The 19,510-nt window shown below is 36.7% G+C and overlaps 1 protein-coding gene across 1 annotated transcript in view; it reads left to right on the top strand.

The window, feature by feature from the left end:
* Positions 1-811: 811 nt before the first annotated feature.
* Positions 812-19,510, top strand: part of LOC123246554 (sine oculis binding protein homolog) — a 187,525-nt gene continuing 168,826 nt past the window's right edge. The window contains exons 1-3 of the mRNA XM_044675401.1: positions 812-931; positions 7,042-7,180; positions 10,109-10,294. Coding sequence (XP_044531336.1) covers positions 812-931; positions 7,042-7,180; positions 10,109-10,294 — 445 coding nt within the window. The remainder of the gene's footprint in view (positions 932-7,041; positions 7,181-10,108; positions 10,295-19,510) is intronic.

A 19,510-nucleotide genomic window follows, 5' to 3' on the forward strand; every position in this document is an offset into this window, starting at 1 on the left:
TTTCTTTCTTTCTTTCTTTCTTTCTTTCTTTCTTTCTTTCTTTCTTTCCCCTCCCTCTTTCTTTCTCTTTCCCTCCCTCCCTCTCTACCTCTCTCTCTCCCTCCCTTCCTTCCTTCCCTTCCCCTTCCCCTCTCTCTTTCTTAAGTTTCTTTAATGTTTTGTTTGTACATTATAAACATTTATAGATGACTCCCATTTAGAAAGAGGTCTCTTGCAACAAAGTAAAACAGTTAAGTAAAAGTAATAGTACAGTGACCTCATTGAGAGTGCATGTAACATTTCACATCTGCAACAACTCGCAACCTCTTTATTTAAAAAGAAAGAAAAGAAATTGTACTTCCTGTTACCAATTCACTGGGAAAAAAGAATTATTTTTTTTTTGTAAAAAATATGGATAGTCAAGCAAAACAAATTCCCACAGTGGCTATATATATATTTGTGTGTGTGTGTGTGTGTGTGTGTGTGTGTGTGTGAATATATATGAGTATTTTTCATTCTACATTCTAATTGGTCAACAAATATTTATTAAGCTTCTATTAAACCCTTGATACTGTGCTAAGTTCTTAGGATACAAAGAAAGGCAAAAAACAGACCCTGCTCCTGAGGAGCTTACATTCTAGTAGGGAAGATAATAGAAAAACAACTTGGCAAACATACTATATACATGATAATTTGGAGATAATCAACTGAGGGAAGACACTTGAATTAAAGGGTATCTACAAAGGCTTTTTGTGGGTGATAGAATTTTAACTGAGTCTTGTAGGAAGCCAAGAGACAGAGATGAGAAAGGGGAGCATTCTAGGTATGAAATATGGCCAGTGAAAATGCTCTGATTCAGGAGGTGGTGTGTTGTATGAAGAATAGCAAGGAGGCCAGTGTCACTGGATTGCAGAATATATGGTGGGGTGAAAGGTATAAGAATACTGGAAAGGTGTGTGGAGCAGATTATAAAGGACTTTGAATGCCAACCAGAGGATTTTATAGTGGATCCTGGGAGAGATAAGGTGCTTTTGGAATGTATTGAGAAAGGGGACGACGTGGTTGGACTTCACTTTAGATAGCTCACTTTGGTCTCATGGATGCTACTAAAGATTAGATTGGAATGGGGAGAGTTTTGAAACAGGTAGACCAATCAATAGGCTTTTGCAGTAATTTACATGTGAGGTAAAGAGGGCCTGTACCAAGGTGACGACAGTTTCAGAGGAGAAAAGGGGTCATATGTTAGAGATGTTACTAAGGAAAAATTGACTGGACTGCCATATTTGTGGTATGATGATGGACCTGCCATACCAATTAAGTCCACAAGATTCTCAGGCACAAGAAGCCTTTCTGAGCAAGTCCTTGTTTAGGCCCTTTCTAAATATCCTCACCAATACTGCCTCCTCCCAGCCCAAAATATTTTCAGTTTGTTGAATTTACTTTTATAAGTTATCAAAGAGTAACTATCCTATCCAAATCCCTGAAGCCACATCCTGTTTGCAGTGGTGGTAGTCCAAATGACCAAAAATCCTATCTCAGTGTGTTGATAATCTTTTCCTGAGGGCTTCTCTCTACCCTCAGAGTAACTGCTTAATCTAGATTATTCCTTTCTCTCTTTTCTGCCCTCTTGCCATCTCTGGTCCAATCAATCTACTTTTGATAGGTCTGTTCAGAAGGTCCATGTCTGGGTCTTAAAAACCAGACCACACTAACTTAAGAAGGTCAGAGTTTTTTCTTATTGCTTTTGGAATATAGATTTTTTCAAATGACAGACTTAGAAGTAGTAATGTTGTTGAACTGAAAACTTTAGAGAAAACAATTAATAAATTAATAAGCATTTTTAAAAGATGTTTAATAAGTGCCAGGTACTTGAGATACAAATATTAAAAATGAAACAATCTCCTTAAAAGAACAATTCTGTGAGGTCGAACTGATGAGGGAATGCATTCCAGACAGAGAATCAGGTACAAAGTCACAGAGATGGGAAATGGAGTGTCATGTGTGAAGAACAGAAAGAAGGTCCATATTGGCTAGATCACAGTACAGGAGGAATAATGTATAATGAAGCTGGAAAGATAGGTTGGGACCAAGTTGGGAAGGTCTTTGAAAACTGACTAGATAGGACATCTGGGTGTTTTGGTGGTTAGAGATCCAGGTCTAGAGATGGAGGGTTCAGGGTTCACATTGGGCCGCAGACACTTCCTAGCTATGTGACCATGGGCAAGTCACTTAACTCTAATTGCCTCACCTTTGCCATTCTTTTACCATAATACTAACACACTGTATTGATTCCAAGAAGAAAGTAAAGGGTTTTTTATAAAAAGCTAACCAGAAGGGTTCATTTTTGCCCCCTAGAGGCAACAGGTTGCCACTAGAGTTTATTGGGTAGGAGAGTGGCATTATCAGGTCTCCACTTAAGGAAAATAACATTGAGAGCAGTGTGAGGATGGATGGGGTGGGGAGAGACTTGAGAATGGGGGACCAATTAGCAGGATGTTAAAAATAATCTAGGTTAGAGGTGAGGAGGGCCTGAATTTAAGTGGTGATTTATATGAGTAGAGCGATAAGGTAAAATGGGAGAGATGCTTGTACAGCTAGAAACAATATAATCTAGCAACAGATTAGATATGTGGAGTGAAGGTTACAAACTTGGGAGGCTGAAATAATGGTAGTACCTTCCACAGAAATAGAGAAATTTGAAAGAGGAGAAAGGTAATAAGGCCACCTTTGTATATATTGAATTTAAGGTATCTTGAGGACATCTAGTTTGAAATGTCCAATAGGCAACTGGTAATGGGGGACTGAAACTCCCATGAGATAATGGGGTTGAAAATATGAATCTGAGAGAATATTGCGTAGAGTCAACACTTATACCCATAAAAGCTAAAAAAGTCACCAATAGATTATGTGTAGGGAGAGGAGAAGAGAGAGCCCAGGACAGAACCTTGGAGAACATCTGTAATTAGTAGGCATTATATATGTGAGAACCTGTGAAGGAAATTGAGTAGGAACTGTTAGATAAGTAGGAAGAGAACCAGGAAAGAGGAACAAACACAGTTATCATTCTCATTTACCATGTTACTTCCATCATGCTATTGAGGTTCTGAAGCAGTAGAGTTAAGAAGAGAGAGAAGGTGAAGATAGGCAGCACAGTGGATAGAGCACAAGTCCTGGAGTCAGGAGGTCTTGAGTTCAAATTTAACCTCAGATCATTCCTTCCTAACTGTGTCATCCTGGGCAAGTCACTTAACCCCAACTGCCCGTATCTCTTCTGTTCTAGAATCGAAAGTAAGACAGAAGGTTAAAAACAAAATAGGTCGCTATAAAGAGTGAAGGAGAGTAGGGAGGTGCCTTGTCTTGGTACTATGATCTCTGTCTGCCAGGACTTTTAAACCCCCAATTCAAACAGGCCCAGGAAAACCAAGGAAGGATTCAGAAGATGATATCGAAGATTTAATAGTCACCAACCTTGTGACAAAGTCATCGCTGCACAGTCCTCTAGCATGTCTGTAGCCTAAAGCGGTTGGTAGCATATTCAATGAACAAGGCCGTTCCCTAGGGACACACAGAACATAAAGGAATACAAACGTCAATATGTGGGGAAACTATAAAGATAACTGGAGTCCCAGAGATGAGGTATTTTGCCATGGAAACATCTCACCTGGTTCCTTTTCTGACTTCCCTTCCAAAAAGTCCAGCTCAGTTATTACAGAATATCAGGCCAGCTTGCCATTAACTCAGAAACCCAGATTTTCCTTGCATTCTTCTGTTGCCCACATGCAACTTCAGTGAGAGAGAAGCTGGTATAACTTCATTAACACTATTGGCAATTATTGGCAACAGCTGCAGACTTTTTGCCCCAAAGATCCACTTCACTATTTTCCTGATTAGGGTAAAAAAACTGTATAGTTAATTGAAAATTATGAAAAAATATAAATTCATACTAAGTACTATATGAAGAAGTTTGGTTTGCAAACTATAGTATTTAAGGACCACAATTAAACTAAATGGCATAAATTTGGGATAAAAAAATACAGATTAGGTTCTATGTATCACAAAAATCCTGAATCCTATTTTGCAAAATATAGATCTAGAAAAAAATTAGTGGATTTGCATGTTGTTCTACTCAAAGAAATGGATGTAGATAGATCTATAAATTATAGAACTATATCTACTACAGAAGTTAGATAGAGCTATGGCCTGGTAAAGTTCATTTGTTCATTCATTCAACCGTTAGGAAGAACCCATGATTCAAAGTGCACCTTAATTGAATTGGATTCAACTATCAATCATTAAATGTGAGCTATGTTCAAGGTATCATACTTGGCCTAGGAGAATACACAAAGGTAGAGATGTTAGTCTAGTTAGAGTGATAAGATGCATAGAAAAATTAATAAAATGCAAAGCAGAATATGAGAGTGCTTGAGAAAAATGTAATTAAGAAGTACTATTGGTAGAAGTGAAGAGAAAATGCCCACTGACTGGTTGGGTTGGGTCTGAGGCGGGAGGAAGATCAGCTCAGGTATCCAGATATAGTTAAGGAAATGAAAAGTCTCAGGGTTAGAAGGAAACGCAGAGGCCATCTAGTCCAACCCATATCTGAAACAGAATTCCTACTACCACATGATTGACGAATGGTCATTGAGTCTTTGTCTGAAGACTCTTTGTGAGGAGAAAACTACTAAAACCTCCTAAGGCAGCCTCATTCCTCTTTCAGTTAGCCATAGTGGACATTTTCCAAAAGAGTCTGGACCTAATGTTTTTCCCTTACTTTGTTAGAGTAGACAAAGAGCAATTTGATGACTTCTATTTACTTAAAAAAAAAAACACAATCAAACACCCCTCCCTTTTTTCTTAGAATCAATACAGTGAATTGGTTCTAAGGCAAAAGAGCAGAAAAGGGGAAGTAATTAGATCCAAGTGGCTTGCTCAGGATCATAGAGCTAGGAGGTATCTGAAGCTGGATTTGAACCCAGGTCCTCCTATCTCCAGGCTTGGTTCTCTATCCATTGAACCATCTAGCTGTCCCTATGAGAATCTTTAAAAACTATAGGAAGGCAAGATTCCAGTTTCATGATAGGCTTTAGCTATGTCGGTTTTGGCACCCTGTCTGATGGGGGAGGTTCTTGAACAAAGCAAGCTTAGGGCAGTAACATTACTTCTTCTTGAGTCAGACGCTATGTTAAGTGAAAGAAGTGAGATAATAAGGAAGAATAGCATCTCATTAAAGAATGATTTAATAGAGCAACATTTAGCACAAGTCTCCTCAGTAGTGGTATTCTTGAAGTTACTAGGCTCATTCTTCTTACTGTTCATAACTTATTTATGTATTCATTAATAGAGCATAGAAATGATCAGCCATCAAAGAAAGTAAACTTAGAGGAGCAATGAAGGCTGGCTGGATATTGTGTGTGTGTGTGTGTGTGTGTGTGTGTGTGTGTGTGTGTGTGTGTGTGTGTGTGTGTGTGTTAAATTGCTGGCATACCGTTGCATCATAGTTTGACTCAGTTAGAGCTCCATGCTAAAGAAAGGGTTTAACATCCTGTGGGTGGTTTGAAATGCCAGGTTTGTTTTTTGCAGAATCACTATTGAAGTAGCTTTTCATTTATATGCAATCCCAGTTGAAATCTAAAGATTTATCATTTGAGAAAACTTGAGATACTCATGTTGTCTTAGCACCTTAGAGGTAGAATCAGTGATGTGCTGGAGCCAGGCAATACTGGCTCTTAGAAATCAACTGTTAAAGTTTTTGTGTAAGCATTTATACCAGAAATCAGTAAATTCTACAGATTGAGCGTTGATTTAATGTTCAATGTTTGTCTGGACTTAAGAAAGTGATGGGGAAAATGCTAATAATATAGATTAAACTTAAAAGTGTGTCAAGTATATATCCCCCCTCCTCCTCAACAGATTGTTAAACATTTACAGCACATCCTTGGTTAGAACCCTGGTACATTTTTCCAGGTACTTAAATTGCAAGTTAAAATGTAATTCTGAAATTCAAAATTTCACCTAGCATAATCCAAAAGCATTTTAACTAAAAGGAACGTTTAAAATAATAGTTTGTGACAACTGAGCCAGGTATCTTATTTATGGCAGCACACAGTTATTCATCACGTCACAAAGGAGTATTGAAACATACAGTTTTACATCTTGTTTTGAAATTTACAGAGGGTAAGACTGTAAAATTTTAGATTTGCTGGACCGATGGCATAAGCTTGAAAAATCAATTCCATAATGGTTATAAAATCTGTTTGCAGTTAACTTTAAGGATATCTACATTTTATAAGGGCTCCTAGCACAATGTCTGGTACATGGTAGGAGCTTTAGAAATGTTTGTTGATTGAACTGAATTTGGGGGAAAGAGGAGATAATCAAACTGATCTTGGGCTTCACACAGCAAGAAGATATAGTCAATGAAGTGAAATTAATATTTCTAGATATTTTAATTTTATGCATGTAAACCCAAAAGGAGTATAGGGTTTAAAAAACTATTCCTGCTTAATGAAAAATGAAGAAGAAAGCTTGTATTGTGGCTTGTTCTATTTTACATATTGACAATGAAGAAATTATTTCTTTATTGAGATTCAAGTTGATCCAAGGCATTCATGTTCAGAATCCACATCTGAGTTAGAAAGCTATTCCAATTTAAATTAAGCTGTAGCACTGAAAAGGTTGATTAATTGTTTTCATAAGGAAGTCTTTTGTACTCATCTAGTTTTGTGTTTTACTTTTCAATATTTTTATGAAAGCATGTTACATACATTTTGCTGATGAATATAGGTTAAAAATAGGACCTCTCCATAAGCAAAAATGATAAATCCCTCCTTTTCTTGTTTTCTTTAAATTAGAAACGTCTGAAGGTATATCATAATTGCACACGACATCTTGGGATTTAAATGTGTTGTATATTTTATACGTGACTTGAAAAATGAACACGAGTCTGGAGGGGGTGGGACAATGCCAGCAGTCCTTGGTACGGTGCAAATAGATTTCGATTTATGTATTCTTTCCAAAATGGTTATTGATTACCTAAATAAGCAGGCAATTCTTCTCTTTCAGAACTTTGCTGAAAACACCATGAATGAACTTCTTGGCTGGTATGGTTATGATAAGGTTGAATTGAAAGATGGCGAGGATATTGAATTCAGGAACTACCCTACAGATGGGGAGAGCCGGCAGCACATTTCTGTTCTCAAAGGTAATGACATTTAATGTTCCTTTGTTCACGCAAAGAGGGATGAACTATCTCAACCTGCCAGAACAGAGTTGCAGTGGGACTTCTGCTTTGTAGCCTACTCCAATGGCTGATTTAAATGTACATCTCCATGAGAGCTTTTCCAGAAGCAGGGTCCAATAGAATATGAGAGTGCAATATAAAACAAATAGGAACTTACTATTATCTCACCACCAACAGTAATATTGTGGCAGAACCAGACAAAGCTTATATAATCAAGGTTTTAGGGTCCTGCCAAAAAAAAAGGGAGAAAAGGAGAAAATATTGCTTACTACTTTTGTACTCCTGAGCTCTTTTACTATAAAAAAAAAATCCTGGGACTAAGACTTTCTGTTAAGCAAAATGTCAGAGTCAGATCATCAAAATCTAAGTGAGAATCCAGATTACTATGAAATGATGTTATTTTTTTCCTTCTCCCTCCCTCCCTTCTCCATGTGGGAATACTAGTAAGGAGAAACACTAGAAGTATGGGTTGTTGGGCTGGGTTCCAGTCGTGAACAACATTCCTAGATTTTGTATTATGCATTAAAATGATTCCTGATCCTAAACAATGGGGATTTAGTTCCTTCCTAGTTGATTGCTGTCTTTGGATTCTCCAGCTAGGCTTGCTAGATAGGGACTTTTTTAGCCAGAGTTTGAAGAAGAGGAATGCTACAGATTCAGAGTGTAGCAAATGTCTGGAACTCAAGTTGTCCAACAAGCATACTCTCAGAGCTGAGGTAAAGACGAAAAATCACGGCAGCTTTGCACACTTCAGTGGCCTGTTGTGAATGGTCAGCTGTGCTTGGAGCCTTAATAAAGAAGCCCACAGCTGTCCAGTACTGGGCGTTGTTATGGGGACTCACAAGCCCCAGATTCAGGAAGATTCTCTAGGTAGACAAGAAAAAGATATGCATGAAAAAAATTCTCTCCTCAAGTCAAACGACAAACAATAATCCATTTTACTCTGTAGAGACGTTCACAAAACATTTATGAAACTAATTGTATGTCGTTATTGATAATTTGATCAGTATTTGTATTCCATTGAAAATCCTGTCAGTATAAACTACCTTTTCAAATATTTTATTCCCAGTCTCCAAGGTAATACATTTCCTTCTTATATGACAACAAATAGAATGTAAATGAGGTGTCCTGCAGGCATGTGGAATGGAACGTACGTGACAAATTTTATATTCAGCTTGCTATGAAATTGTGTACATCATGTTATCTAGATGGCATCATCAATTTCTCTGTGAATAGAAAGATGCAAGTCATGAGTTTATATTCTCTAAACTAATAGTTCATGTAATACCTGGCCTTGGTATTAATCATTTCCTCTGAGAGAGGCAAGGGGTGAGTGCCTGGATTTGCTACTGGAATTTTTTTTTTTTTAATGGACGAGAAGCCTGCTTCCTTTATTTGGTGTTTTGGGGCATTTCCTTATTTGAGAACTCAGGTTCTTGCTTAGATAAAGGTTACTAAATGTATATCCCTAAAATACCATTAAACTAATAAAATAAATATGCTTTATGACTTTTTTCATAATCTTGCCTTGTAGCTATAAACATGTTTTTGTGAACATGTGCAAGGTAGAATAGAAAGATGGGGCAGCGAGGTGGCACAGTAGAGTGCCTGGCCTGGATTCAGGAAGTCTCATATTTATGAGTTTAAATCTGGCCTCAGACACTAGTCATGTGACCTTGAGCAAGTCACTTAACCCTGTTTGTCTCAGTTCCTCATTGATAAATTGAGCTGGAGAAAGAAATGACCAACCACTCCAGTTGCTTTGCTAAGAAAACTCCAAATGGGGTCACAAAGAGTTAGACATAAGTTATAATAAAAAATCTAAGAATGAATAGAGGACTGGACTTGGAGTTGGAGGATTTGGATTTGAATTCTGGCTTTGTCACTTACAATTATCTGTTTGACCTTGAGCAAATCACTTGACTGTTCTGGCTCTAGTTTTTTCATTTGTAAAATAAATGGGCTGCGTAGATGACCTCTAAGGTCCCAGTAAACTCTGAATCAATGATCCTATGAACCTTTTCCTCCCTTTCAAGTCATTTACTTCTTTTTCAGTTAAAAAAAGTCAGAGAAACACAGAAGAAAAACATATGATCTATTACATGGTTTGATGGGGATATGATTAGGGTTTTGATGTAAAAAGATCACTCTATTGCAAATATGAATAACATGGAAATAGATTTTGAACAATGATACATGTATAACCCAGTGGAACTGCTTGCTAGCTGGAGATTAAATATTAAATATTCTATATTTATAATTTTTATTTTATTCTTTTCAGTCAACAAAATTTGATTTATTTTCCACTTATTGGGATTGTAACAAATGTAGAGTCAAGAAGACAAATTTTTACCTTGGCCATAGCCCAAAAAAGTATATGTTTCATCTGCACCTGGAGTCCATCATTCCTCTGTCAAGAGATTTGGTAGTATATCCATCCACCATTTATCATTGGTCTTCTGGAATTGTGATAACCCAGTATTTGAAAAAAGTAAAACCTTGCTTAACTAGGCTAGTATCATGTGAGAGATGTGATACAAACACCATTCAGGGAGAATGATTTGACCTTCAATAAATCCAAATTTTGGGTGTTCCAAGGAGATTTTTGCAATATTAAATTCATCACTTTTGATGTCAGAATAAAATGGCCAGCATGAAGCCAATTATAAAGGAGCCAGATGGAAATTTGTAGTGATGTGAGTAAAATTGTACCCTAGAGTTTTGATAACATTTTATTTTTCAGAGTCTAGAAGAAGATACTAATTTTCATCATATACCCTGCTGAATTAAGAAAAACAATCAGAGAAAAATTTTAGTTCAATTAATAGGTGCTTTTTTTTTGCCATATTGTATATATGTAAAGTTGTATACATATTTTTTCTCTTTCAGAAAATTCTTTGCCAAAGCCAAAATTATCCGAGGACAGTGTTATATCACCATACAATATGAACACAGGCTATCCAGGGCTTGCCACGGGAAATGGACTTACTGACTCACCAGCAGGATCAAAGGATCATGGGAATGTACCCATTATTGTACCATTAATTCCACCACCTTTCATAAAGCCACCAGCAGGTAAATCCTTATTAGTGTTTAAAAATGACAGTGATTCCTAGAAAGCTATCCTGACTCTGTCATCTTATGAGTACATTTAAAAAAAGGCAAGTAAGTTATGGAAAGGGCTGTAGTATTAATTGTGATAGACGTTGCACAAGGAAGGTCTGTGCAAAGATTTCTTTTTAGGCATCAGAGTTACATTGGGCCAAATTTGGCATAGACTACAACACATGCATTGCATGGACTTTCAACTCACAGAGGACTTCTAAAATTATTGGCTGCAAATGTGATGCTTAACAAAAGAAACAAAATTATTTTGAAACAAGATGCACAAAATATTCAGTTATGTGAAAGAACCAAATAGAGTTGAACAGGCCACAGGGCAAGGAAATAGTTATCCGCTGAAGGGTCATTTGGGAATGCTCTGAGTCTAAGTTTTTCTCTGTATAAAGGAGCATATAGAATCTGTTGATCTTGGACCAGGACTCCTCTTTCCTTTACATCTACCCAAGGCCAGATCATTACACCTAGATCCTTAATAGTGGTCTACTTAATTCTTACAAAGCACTTTCTGGACAAGTTACTCTCTGGGTTGTTTTCATTGTTTTTTTATAAAGTCCTGAATCCTCGCTCCTCTCATATTCTCAAATCTCTTCCATTTCCAGAAAATCCTCACACTAAAATTAAGCATTGGCGTAATAGACTTAGCAGAATCATGCAGTCCTGTAAATTAGGTAATAGATATGTTTTATGAAGAGAAATACTGTGAAGAGGGTTCTTAACCTTTTTTGTTTTACAGACCCTTTGGCAGCCTGGAGAAATCTATGGATTCCTTCTCGAATAATGTTTTTAAATAAAATATATAAAATCCCATATGAAACCAATTATATTTAAGTAAAGAAGTATTTCCCTCCCATCGAAGTTCGTAGCCCTCCGAAATCTATAAACAGACCCCCCTCTAGGTCCATGGACCCCCTGCTTTATGTGATAATGGATGGGGCATTTTCTAAGTGTTAGGATTAAGTTGAACTGTATTATTGCTCTCCTGGCTAGATTAGTTTCTATTGTATACCAATAAAAATTGAGTTCATGTGATAGGATTTATTTATTTTCCTGTATCCCTAAGAGTGATGATTATAACTTTGCTAGAGAATTAGAGAATGCAGTGAACTGTTTGAATGAATTTCCCTAAACTATCAACATATTTATATATCCAAAATTTCAAGTATATTAGGTATGCTTCCAATGTGTTATTCCTTTTCATTGCTGACCCTCTGCCTCTGATAGATGCGGACAATAGATACCTCGGCTTTCTGAACACTATTTCGTGTTAGTATTAAGAGGAGTTAGATATTGAGGGTCTTTTTAAATATATACAATTGAATTTCATTTACCTGTCAAACTTAAAAAATCATGCTTGTGTGATCATGAATAAGTAGTATAACCTTTTAGTGGTCCAGACAACTCTTTAAGGCTATAAGACATGGCTTCAGACACTTCCTAGCTAGCTGTGTGACCCTGGACAACCTCATTTGCCTAGCACTTGCCCTTCTGTCTTAGAGTTATTAATAAAAGAGAAAGTAAGAGTATTTTTTAAAGACTGTAAGTTACAGATGACTTGCTAATTTGCCTGAATGGAGAGAGTATACACATTGGGAGTTCATATTACTGATGAAATTATAATAATACTATTTGATATTTATGTAGTACAAAAGCACTTTCCATACATATGCCCTGATGAGGTAGGTGCTACTAGTATGCCCATTTTACAGATGAAGAAACTTACCCAGTGTCACACAGCAAGGCAGTGTTGGAGGCAGATTTAGAGCCCTGGTCTTTCTGATGCCAAAGACTACCACTCTGTTTGTTATGCCACACAGCCTCTTCATTCATCCATTTATTTATTTATTTAATATGTTTATTTAATTTTAATTTTAAAATTTTATTTAATTGATTCACACAGTCTCTTTATCAAATCACAAATCTGGATTTGTTAGGAGTTTTCATTAATAATACATAGGAATAATAATAGGGAGTTTAATAATTAATAATAGTAAAGTTAATAATAATAATGAGAAAATCTGCTAATAAAGAGATTTGCACTTAAGATAATGTTTAATCTTCTCTCCTCATTTTCTCTTTTGGCTGCTTGTATAGGGATAGAGTGGGGCCTAAATTTCCTATCTAAGAGACCAAAAATCTTCTGTGAATAGACCAACTAGGAGTAAGGGAGGGTGGAGGAAGAAATGGTTAATTTAAAATTGCAACTTGTTTTTGAACATGTGTACAGTGACTTAGGTGAATGGTTCCAATAATAACAATTTAAAAAATCTTTTCCCTGTCTTTGCTTATTTCCTAATTCTTCTCCCCATCTCTAACAACATGTGCATAAAGAAAGTTGTATAACAAAATGCAAATTGATTGGTTTGTAGTGTCTCGTGGGAGCAAAAGAGAACTTAAAAATGAACCATATTGAGGCTACCTTGGGTGCAGTATGCCAGAAAATTTGCTCTGGTGTTTCCTGCCTAGCAAGCCTCCTGGAATGCAGGCACACAGCACAATGAATATGCAAAGGAACAGAGGCCAGTAATGGAGTCCAGGGGTTCTGAATGTCTGGGAGGAAGTAAAATATCCCAATACAAGTTTTATTTTTTTAAAGCAGTATTCTATGGAACTCTACATTTCCAATTTTTATGGTGTGGTCATTAAGGCTCTCTTTAAATATTCCCTTGCACCATCACTATTAGATCCTAACCTATACAACCGAGGGCTGGGATGCCAGGCTATGAAAAATGTTGAAGATATTTTCCTTGATCTCGAAGAGTTTGAGAACCAGTTAGTTGGTCCTTCAGCAGAAAACTTACCCAACTTGAATGATGGGATTATGTTTTAATTTGGCTCAATCAGGGCCCCATTAGGAAAATTTCCACGATACCAGCCAATGAATTGAATCCCCAGGAGAAAAATTCCTAGGGTTTGATGGGCATATTCTGTCAGAATCCCTTGATAGAGACCGATTTTGAGTCATGGATCCATCTGGCAGCCTATGGATCTCCTCTCGAATGACATTTTTAAATGAATAAAATATCATACATAGAATTAAAAAGGAGACCAATTATATTGAAATATAGATAGTTAGCAAAAATATTTTTTAAAACCCACAAGTTTAAGGAGTCCATGTTGAGAATCTCTTTTTGATGTGATGTTAGAGTGTAGATTATATCATTGGGCTAAGTAGGAAGTGAAACTTGGTGATTAATTATAAGGACTGCTCACATTTTTATGACAAGTGTCATGTATAGGTTATTCTGGGTCTCTATGAACATGTGAAGAGATCTTCTTGGCCAGTTCTGCCTTACTTGGATTTGTCACTAGTTTCCTCATATAAAAAAATCTATTCTTTGATACATAAAACCCATAAATTATCAGAAACCCTTTTCTTGTCCATTCTTAGAGGGGTATGGTATAATAAGATGTTTTAACTGATTAGGAATGAGATGACCAAAAACGACTTAGTGCTGACATTATTCTTTAAAGAATAGCACTGTGTTTGGAGTCAAGAGACTTGAGTTATATTCTTTCTAATCCATCGTGTGACCTTGGTCAAGTTATTTCATTATTTCATTATTTCATCTCTTTGAGTCTCAATCTACGTATCAGTAAAATGGGGATAATAATCCTTGACTTTCCTATCTTGCAGGGTTATTTTAAGAGAAGCATTTTGCAGAACTTAAAATATTTTAGAAATATAGTCTCTGCTTGTCATTTTAATATAGTTATAGTTAATATAATCATATCATATAAGGTAATTATATTACATAACAAAAGTGACATTATAATAATATGATAATTATTACATTTATTAGAGTTAGCAAAGTCTAGTGAATAGAAAGCCAGCCTCAGAGTCAAAGAACCCTGAATTCAAGTTCCATCTCTGATATACTGGCTATATAATCCCGGGCAAATCATTTACTTTCTTGGTGCTCTAGACAACAACTCTCTGATGCTCTAAGTTGCAGAGAAGTTGCCCACTTGCATTGTGATTTTCTTACCTGGGAGCTTCCTACACCAACGAGATTATAGGTATAGTCTCTCTCCCTCCCTCTATCACTATTATTCCATTTCAAGGTGAGAAAAATCATATAGGGTGAATGTTTGGTCTGCTAGGAATACAATTATTGCTCTGGAGTTTAATTTCTTTTTCTTTTCTCTACCCAAATTAGACCGTGTGATGAAATTAAAAGTTCACAATGTCTTCGTGTGAAATTTCCACCAAGAGTATGGGTATAACAATGCCTATTGCAATATTTCTATTTCCACACTGAGATGACTATGTGTCTAGGTCTACGTATATATGTATAGTTAGGTCAACATATATATGTATATCTGAAAGGTCTTTTTTTTAAAGCTCTGATGAACCAATGGGGAGACAAATAATAGCTGTATTATAAGGGGTGTGCTGCTCTCATGAGATACAGGGGTTGCCAGTGGGATTTGTATGGGCAGAAACTTGGTCCCTAGAATGTACTTTTTTGCTCTGGCTCAAATCCACTGCCTTTGGCAGACCATTGGCCCAGTGGAGTAGTCATGATTGGGAACACACAGATATTATGTTCTCTCTGATTTCTACTCTCCTTCATGCACAGCTGCATGCAGAAGGGTTGGAGTGCTGTCATTTTTGTGGCTGCAGAAAAGATCCTCAGGCTGAATCCCTCCCTTCCTCCCCCCCCCCCACAACTGCCTGGGTCATGTGGGGAAACTCCCTGCCCTTTTGTGGTTCTCACAAGTATTGACCCTATTTTAACCGCATATGTTTATATCCTTCTTATGCTAACCTTTTTTTTTTCCTCTGCTCAGAGCCAGAATTTGGCCCCTGGAGCTGAATTTGTGACATCACGGTTATTACTATGGTAACAGACTTGTTATAAACACCAGATAATAGCCCTAATTTTGCAACCTTTCTTGAGTTAGTTGATGTCAGTAGCAGTTTTGCTGAAATAAAGATCACAAGCCTTTTCATCAGGATCTAGTAAATGGGCAAATGGAAGCATCCACAAACAAATTTTTTGAATCAGACTAACGTTCAAGACACAAATAGCAAAGCCCTGGCCAAATATTTATTTTTATGCCAAATGTGTCATCCTCCTCTACCTCAACCCAAGTTTGAAGTCACCGAACATACAGTCTTCTGGTAGAGTCAAAGATAAAAGAATGGAACTAGAAAAGAACAAAAGTTCCTGGGGGCAACTCCAGTTTGAATAACCAAACTTCACAGACTGCTTAGAATTTCATTAGAACATACTTTCCCATGAAGTAGAATTTGCTGTATAATCCGTCCTTTTGGACCTCATACAAAGTGATTGCTTTAATTTAGCCTCTGAAGCTTTGGAAAAGCAGTGTGGAATAGTGGGAAGAGCACTGGGTTTGGTGTCAGGGAATCTGAGTTCAAATCTTGCTCTGCACCTATTATCTCTCTGACTTTGGACAAGATGCCTGACCTCTCTCAGCCTCAGTTTCCTTATTTATAAAATGAGGTGGTGGACTAAATGGTCTCTGAGGCTCCTTATAACTCTAAATTTATGATCCTGAAAGCAATTGTATCGATCTCAAGTTTTACACGAGAGCCTAGAAATTATTTTTGGAAAACACAATTCTCAGCTAAAAAAAATTGCAGATATATTGAAAGTATAGTTGTAAAAAAACCCCACCAAACCCATTTGTATCATACCTTATAGCTTTTCAAAGAAATTTTACTTATATTTTTATTATGTGTGTGTTATGAAATATTTTAAAGATATTAAAGCTTAAATCTGCACTAAAACTTTTGGGAGACCCTGTATGTGGATGCTTTTTACAATTGTATGGTAAATTTGGGTAGGTTGTGGAGGAGGAGGAAATAACTATTATCCCCATTTTTCAGAAAAGAAAACTGAAGATCAGAAAGACCACACAGTTAGTGAGTGGCAGAGGGAAAACCAGAACCTAGGTCATCTGACCAAGTCTAGCATTCCCCCCCCCAAAATGTACCACATCATCTCTTTGTAAAATTAAAAAGCAACACAAAAGATAAAGAAAGCAATTATTGTTCTTGTTTTTCTTTGTGAGAAAGGGATTATAAAAATGATTTTTCCCATTGAAAGTTTCACTGAACCCAGTTGGGGAGAACTTTGTGTTTAGAAAAATGTATTTTAAAATATCGAAGTCTTTTGACAGGTTTTGCCAGAATACCCAGAGGCTTACAGCCCGACTGTTCTGAATTGAACTTTACTATAAATCTTTGACTGCCTTATAACAAAATGAAATAGGAGAGTGAGAGAGAACACATTCTTATTGCTGAGGTACTGAAAAGTCATGAATAAACTGCCTCCATCCCCTTAGAATGATAGCTGACTCAATTTCTGTTCCCAGTCTTGCAACCATGTGTCACTTGAGAAGGGGAGCCCTTCCTAGGAGAGGGGAGGAGAATATTGTCCACCTAGATCAGCTTAGTTACCTACAATCTTGGCACTTCCTTTGAAAAACAATGGACATTTTCCATCACTGGTGGTGGTTTGGTTTCATTGAGATGTGCAAATTAGTTTTTTAGCTCATAGGCATGGAAACCTGATACATTTTTTTTTCAGGCAAATCCTAGAATTCTATGTGTGTGTAAGAGTGGCCTCATGGGGCTCTGAGGAACCATTAGCTTAACAGAGAGGATGGAAACAGTCACGTGACCTACAAGACTATGTGTATGTAGTCGAGCAACCCACAGCTAATATGCATGTTGCTTTTTTGGCTTCTATAATTCTTATATGGAATTGCATAAGCAGGAAAGCAGGAATCAGAATGTGGTTTTCATTAGGATCATCATTTATTTCTTCTGTTATTCAATATTCTCATGGCTTGCCCACGAATGATGGGTTCCAAAGAGCCATTGAGAAAATATGGGATTTACTTAGATCCATAGTTTCTCATTTATTTAAAGGTTCAAACTTTAAAGTATAATTATTAAATAAAATTATATAAATGTAAGAGGATTTGGATGACTTAATTTCAATGTACCAGATATATATATATATATATATATATATATACATATATATACATATATATGTATAGTACATTATTTCTTCACTGCATAAGCAGGAAAGGACAGGGAGGCAATGGTAGATAGCAGGATTGGTGGTGGTTTGGAGTAACCAAAATGGTATATCAATTAGCCATTTAATGAATAAATCACCAAATATTTATTCACCACCTACTTTCTTCCTAGCACTGTGTTAAATGATGAATAGAATTAGAGTGTGAGAAAGAGCAGAAGGGTAAAGCATGATCCTACAGTTTAAAATTTAGCAAGCATGTAATCCAAAACTTGGGTTTACACGACTTGGCTTTACACACCATCTGACTTTTAGCTAATCTCAAGGTCCTTAAGACATTTTAGGAAAGTCAGGATGTCCGGAGGTCAGCCTATTATTGAATATTTGATGTTAGTAAAGCCATTCCTCTAAAGATGAATGAGAATCTGGCATATTTGTATACTTAGAGGAAAGCAGGATGCATGGTGCTGGGGAAAGAGAGCTCTATTAGGTGTCAGAAAATTTTGGATTGAATCTGGAACTTGATACTTTCTGACGGTTTGACTAACTTTAGGGAAGTTATTTGAGCATTCTGGGGCCATAGTTCCTCACTCTGTAACATGAAGTGGGAACGTGGTAGGTAGACTGAATGAAGTCTCCTAACTAGAACATTCTGTGATTCTATGAATTATTAATATTGAAACATATAAGGGGAAAAAGGCCTTTGGATTCAGAATTACAAAAGTGTCTCAAACTAGGAAAGAATACAAACCTTTAGTTGCTATGACAGTGGTTTCAGCTTTACCCCAGTTATTGGTATAGATGTATTCCTGAAAAGTTGTTGTGTTATAACTGAGCTTGAGGCTTAGAAGAGACCTAGACCCCAGACACCAAAGGAATACTCAATGTAACATGTGGTCTTCTAGTCTTGGTCTGAAGGATGAGGAATCCACCACCTATCAAGGCAGCTCTATTGAGCTCCATTGAGCAGTTCTAATTTTTAGAAAATGTTTCCTTATCTCTAGCTCAGATTGGTTCCTTTTCAGTTCCTACCCTAGGGCAACTACGGTTGGCAGTGCAATGGATAGCCCTGGAGTCAGGAAGACCTCAGTTCAAATCTGGCCTCAGACACTTAGTAGCTGTGTGTCTCTAAGCAAGGCATTTAACCCTGTTTGCCCCAGATTCCTCATCCGTAAAAATGAACTAGAGAAGGAAATGGCAAACCACTCTAGTATCTTTGCTAAGAAACCCCCAAACAGGATCATAAAGAGTCAAACACGATAAAAATGACTGAATAACAACTTCTTTCAATTCTTTCCTTTGGAGTCAAATAGAACTATCCTAACCCCCCTTCTTCATGATAGCCCTTCAAGTCTTCTAATATGACTTTCAATATATTAAATCTTTTTAAATCCACCAGAAGAATTTCCTCTCTATAGGGCAAGGTGATCTACTAAAAGAAGCCTTGCACTGATTATCAGGAGACCTCTTTGATTCTAATCTTAACGCTGCCATTAACTGGCAGAGCATTTGTGAATAAATTATTTAACTTCTTGAGGCCTCTGTCTCCTCATCTATAAAATTTTGGGGTTGATTGACTGGGCCTGCTGCTCTTCCTAGTAAAATATTCTGATTTTATCAATAAAGTTTGATTTTAACAAATGAAAACAAAAACAAACAAAAATTGGGGAGTTGGACAAGATGGCCTTTGAAATGTCTTCCAGCTCTACCTCTATGGTACTATGAAAAACAATCTTCTAATTTTTGTGCTTTGTAAATTCTATATTTTTTCCCCTTTGCCTTGTTTAGAGCAAGGATCCTTATAGACTGTCGTTCATTCATTAAACAAAAACTTACTAAGGATCCACTAGGTACTCTGAGGGGTACAGAAGGAATCTTTGTGCAAAACAATCATTCGATATTTGTTGATTGATTCACTGGATATCTCAGATAGAAGGGAAATTCATACCTAGGTATACAGTTATCATATCTACATAGTTAATACTTCTTCTTTGCTTTATTATTATTAGCACAAATATTTATGGAATCTTTTTCCCTAACACTGAACCTAAATTTGCATTTTTTGCAACTTCCGTTGTCCCTAGTTTTGTCCTCTGGAGTCAGCCTTCACATGATAATTCTCCAAAGACTTGAAGACAATTTCAATTCTTTC

The sequence above is a fragment of the Gracilinanus agilis genome, chromosome 4 (genome assembly GCF_016433145.1).
Source record: "Gracilinanus agilis isolate LMUSP501 chromosome 4, AgileGrace, whole genome shotgun sequence".
In the NCBI taxonomy this organism is placed as follows: domain Eukaryota; kingdom Metazoa; phylum Chordata; class Mammalia; order Didelphimorphia; family Didelphidae; genus Gracilinanus; species Gracilinanus agilis.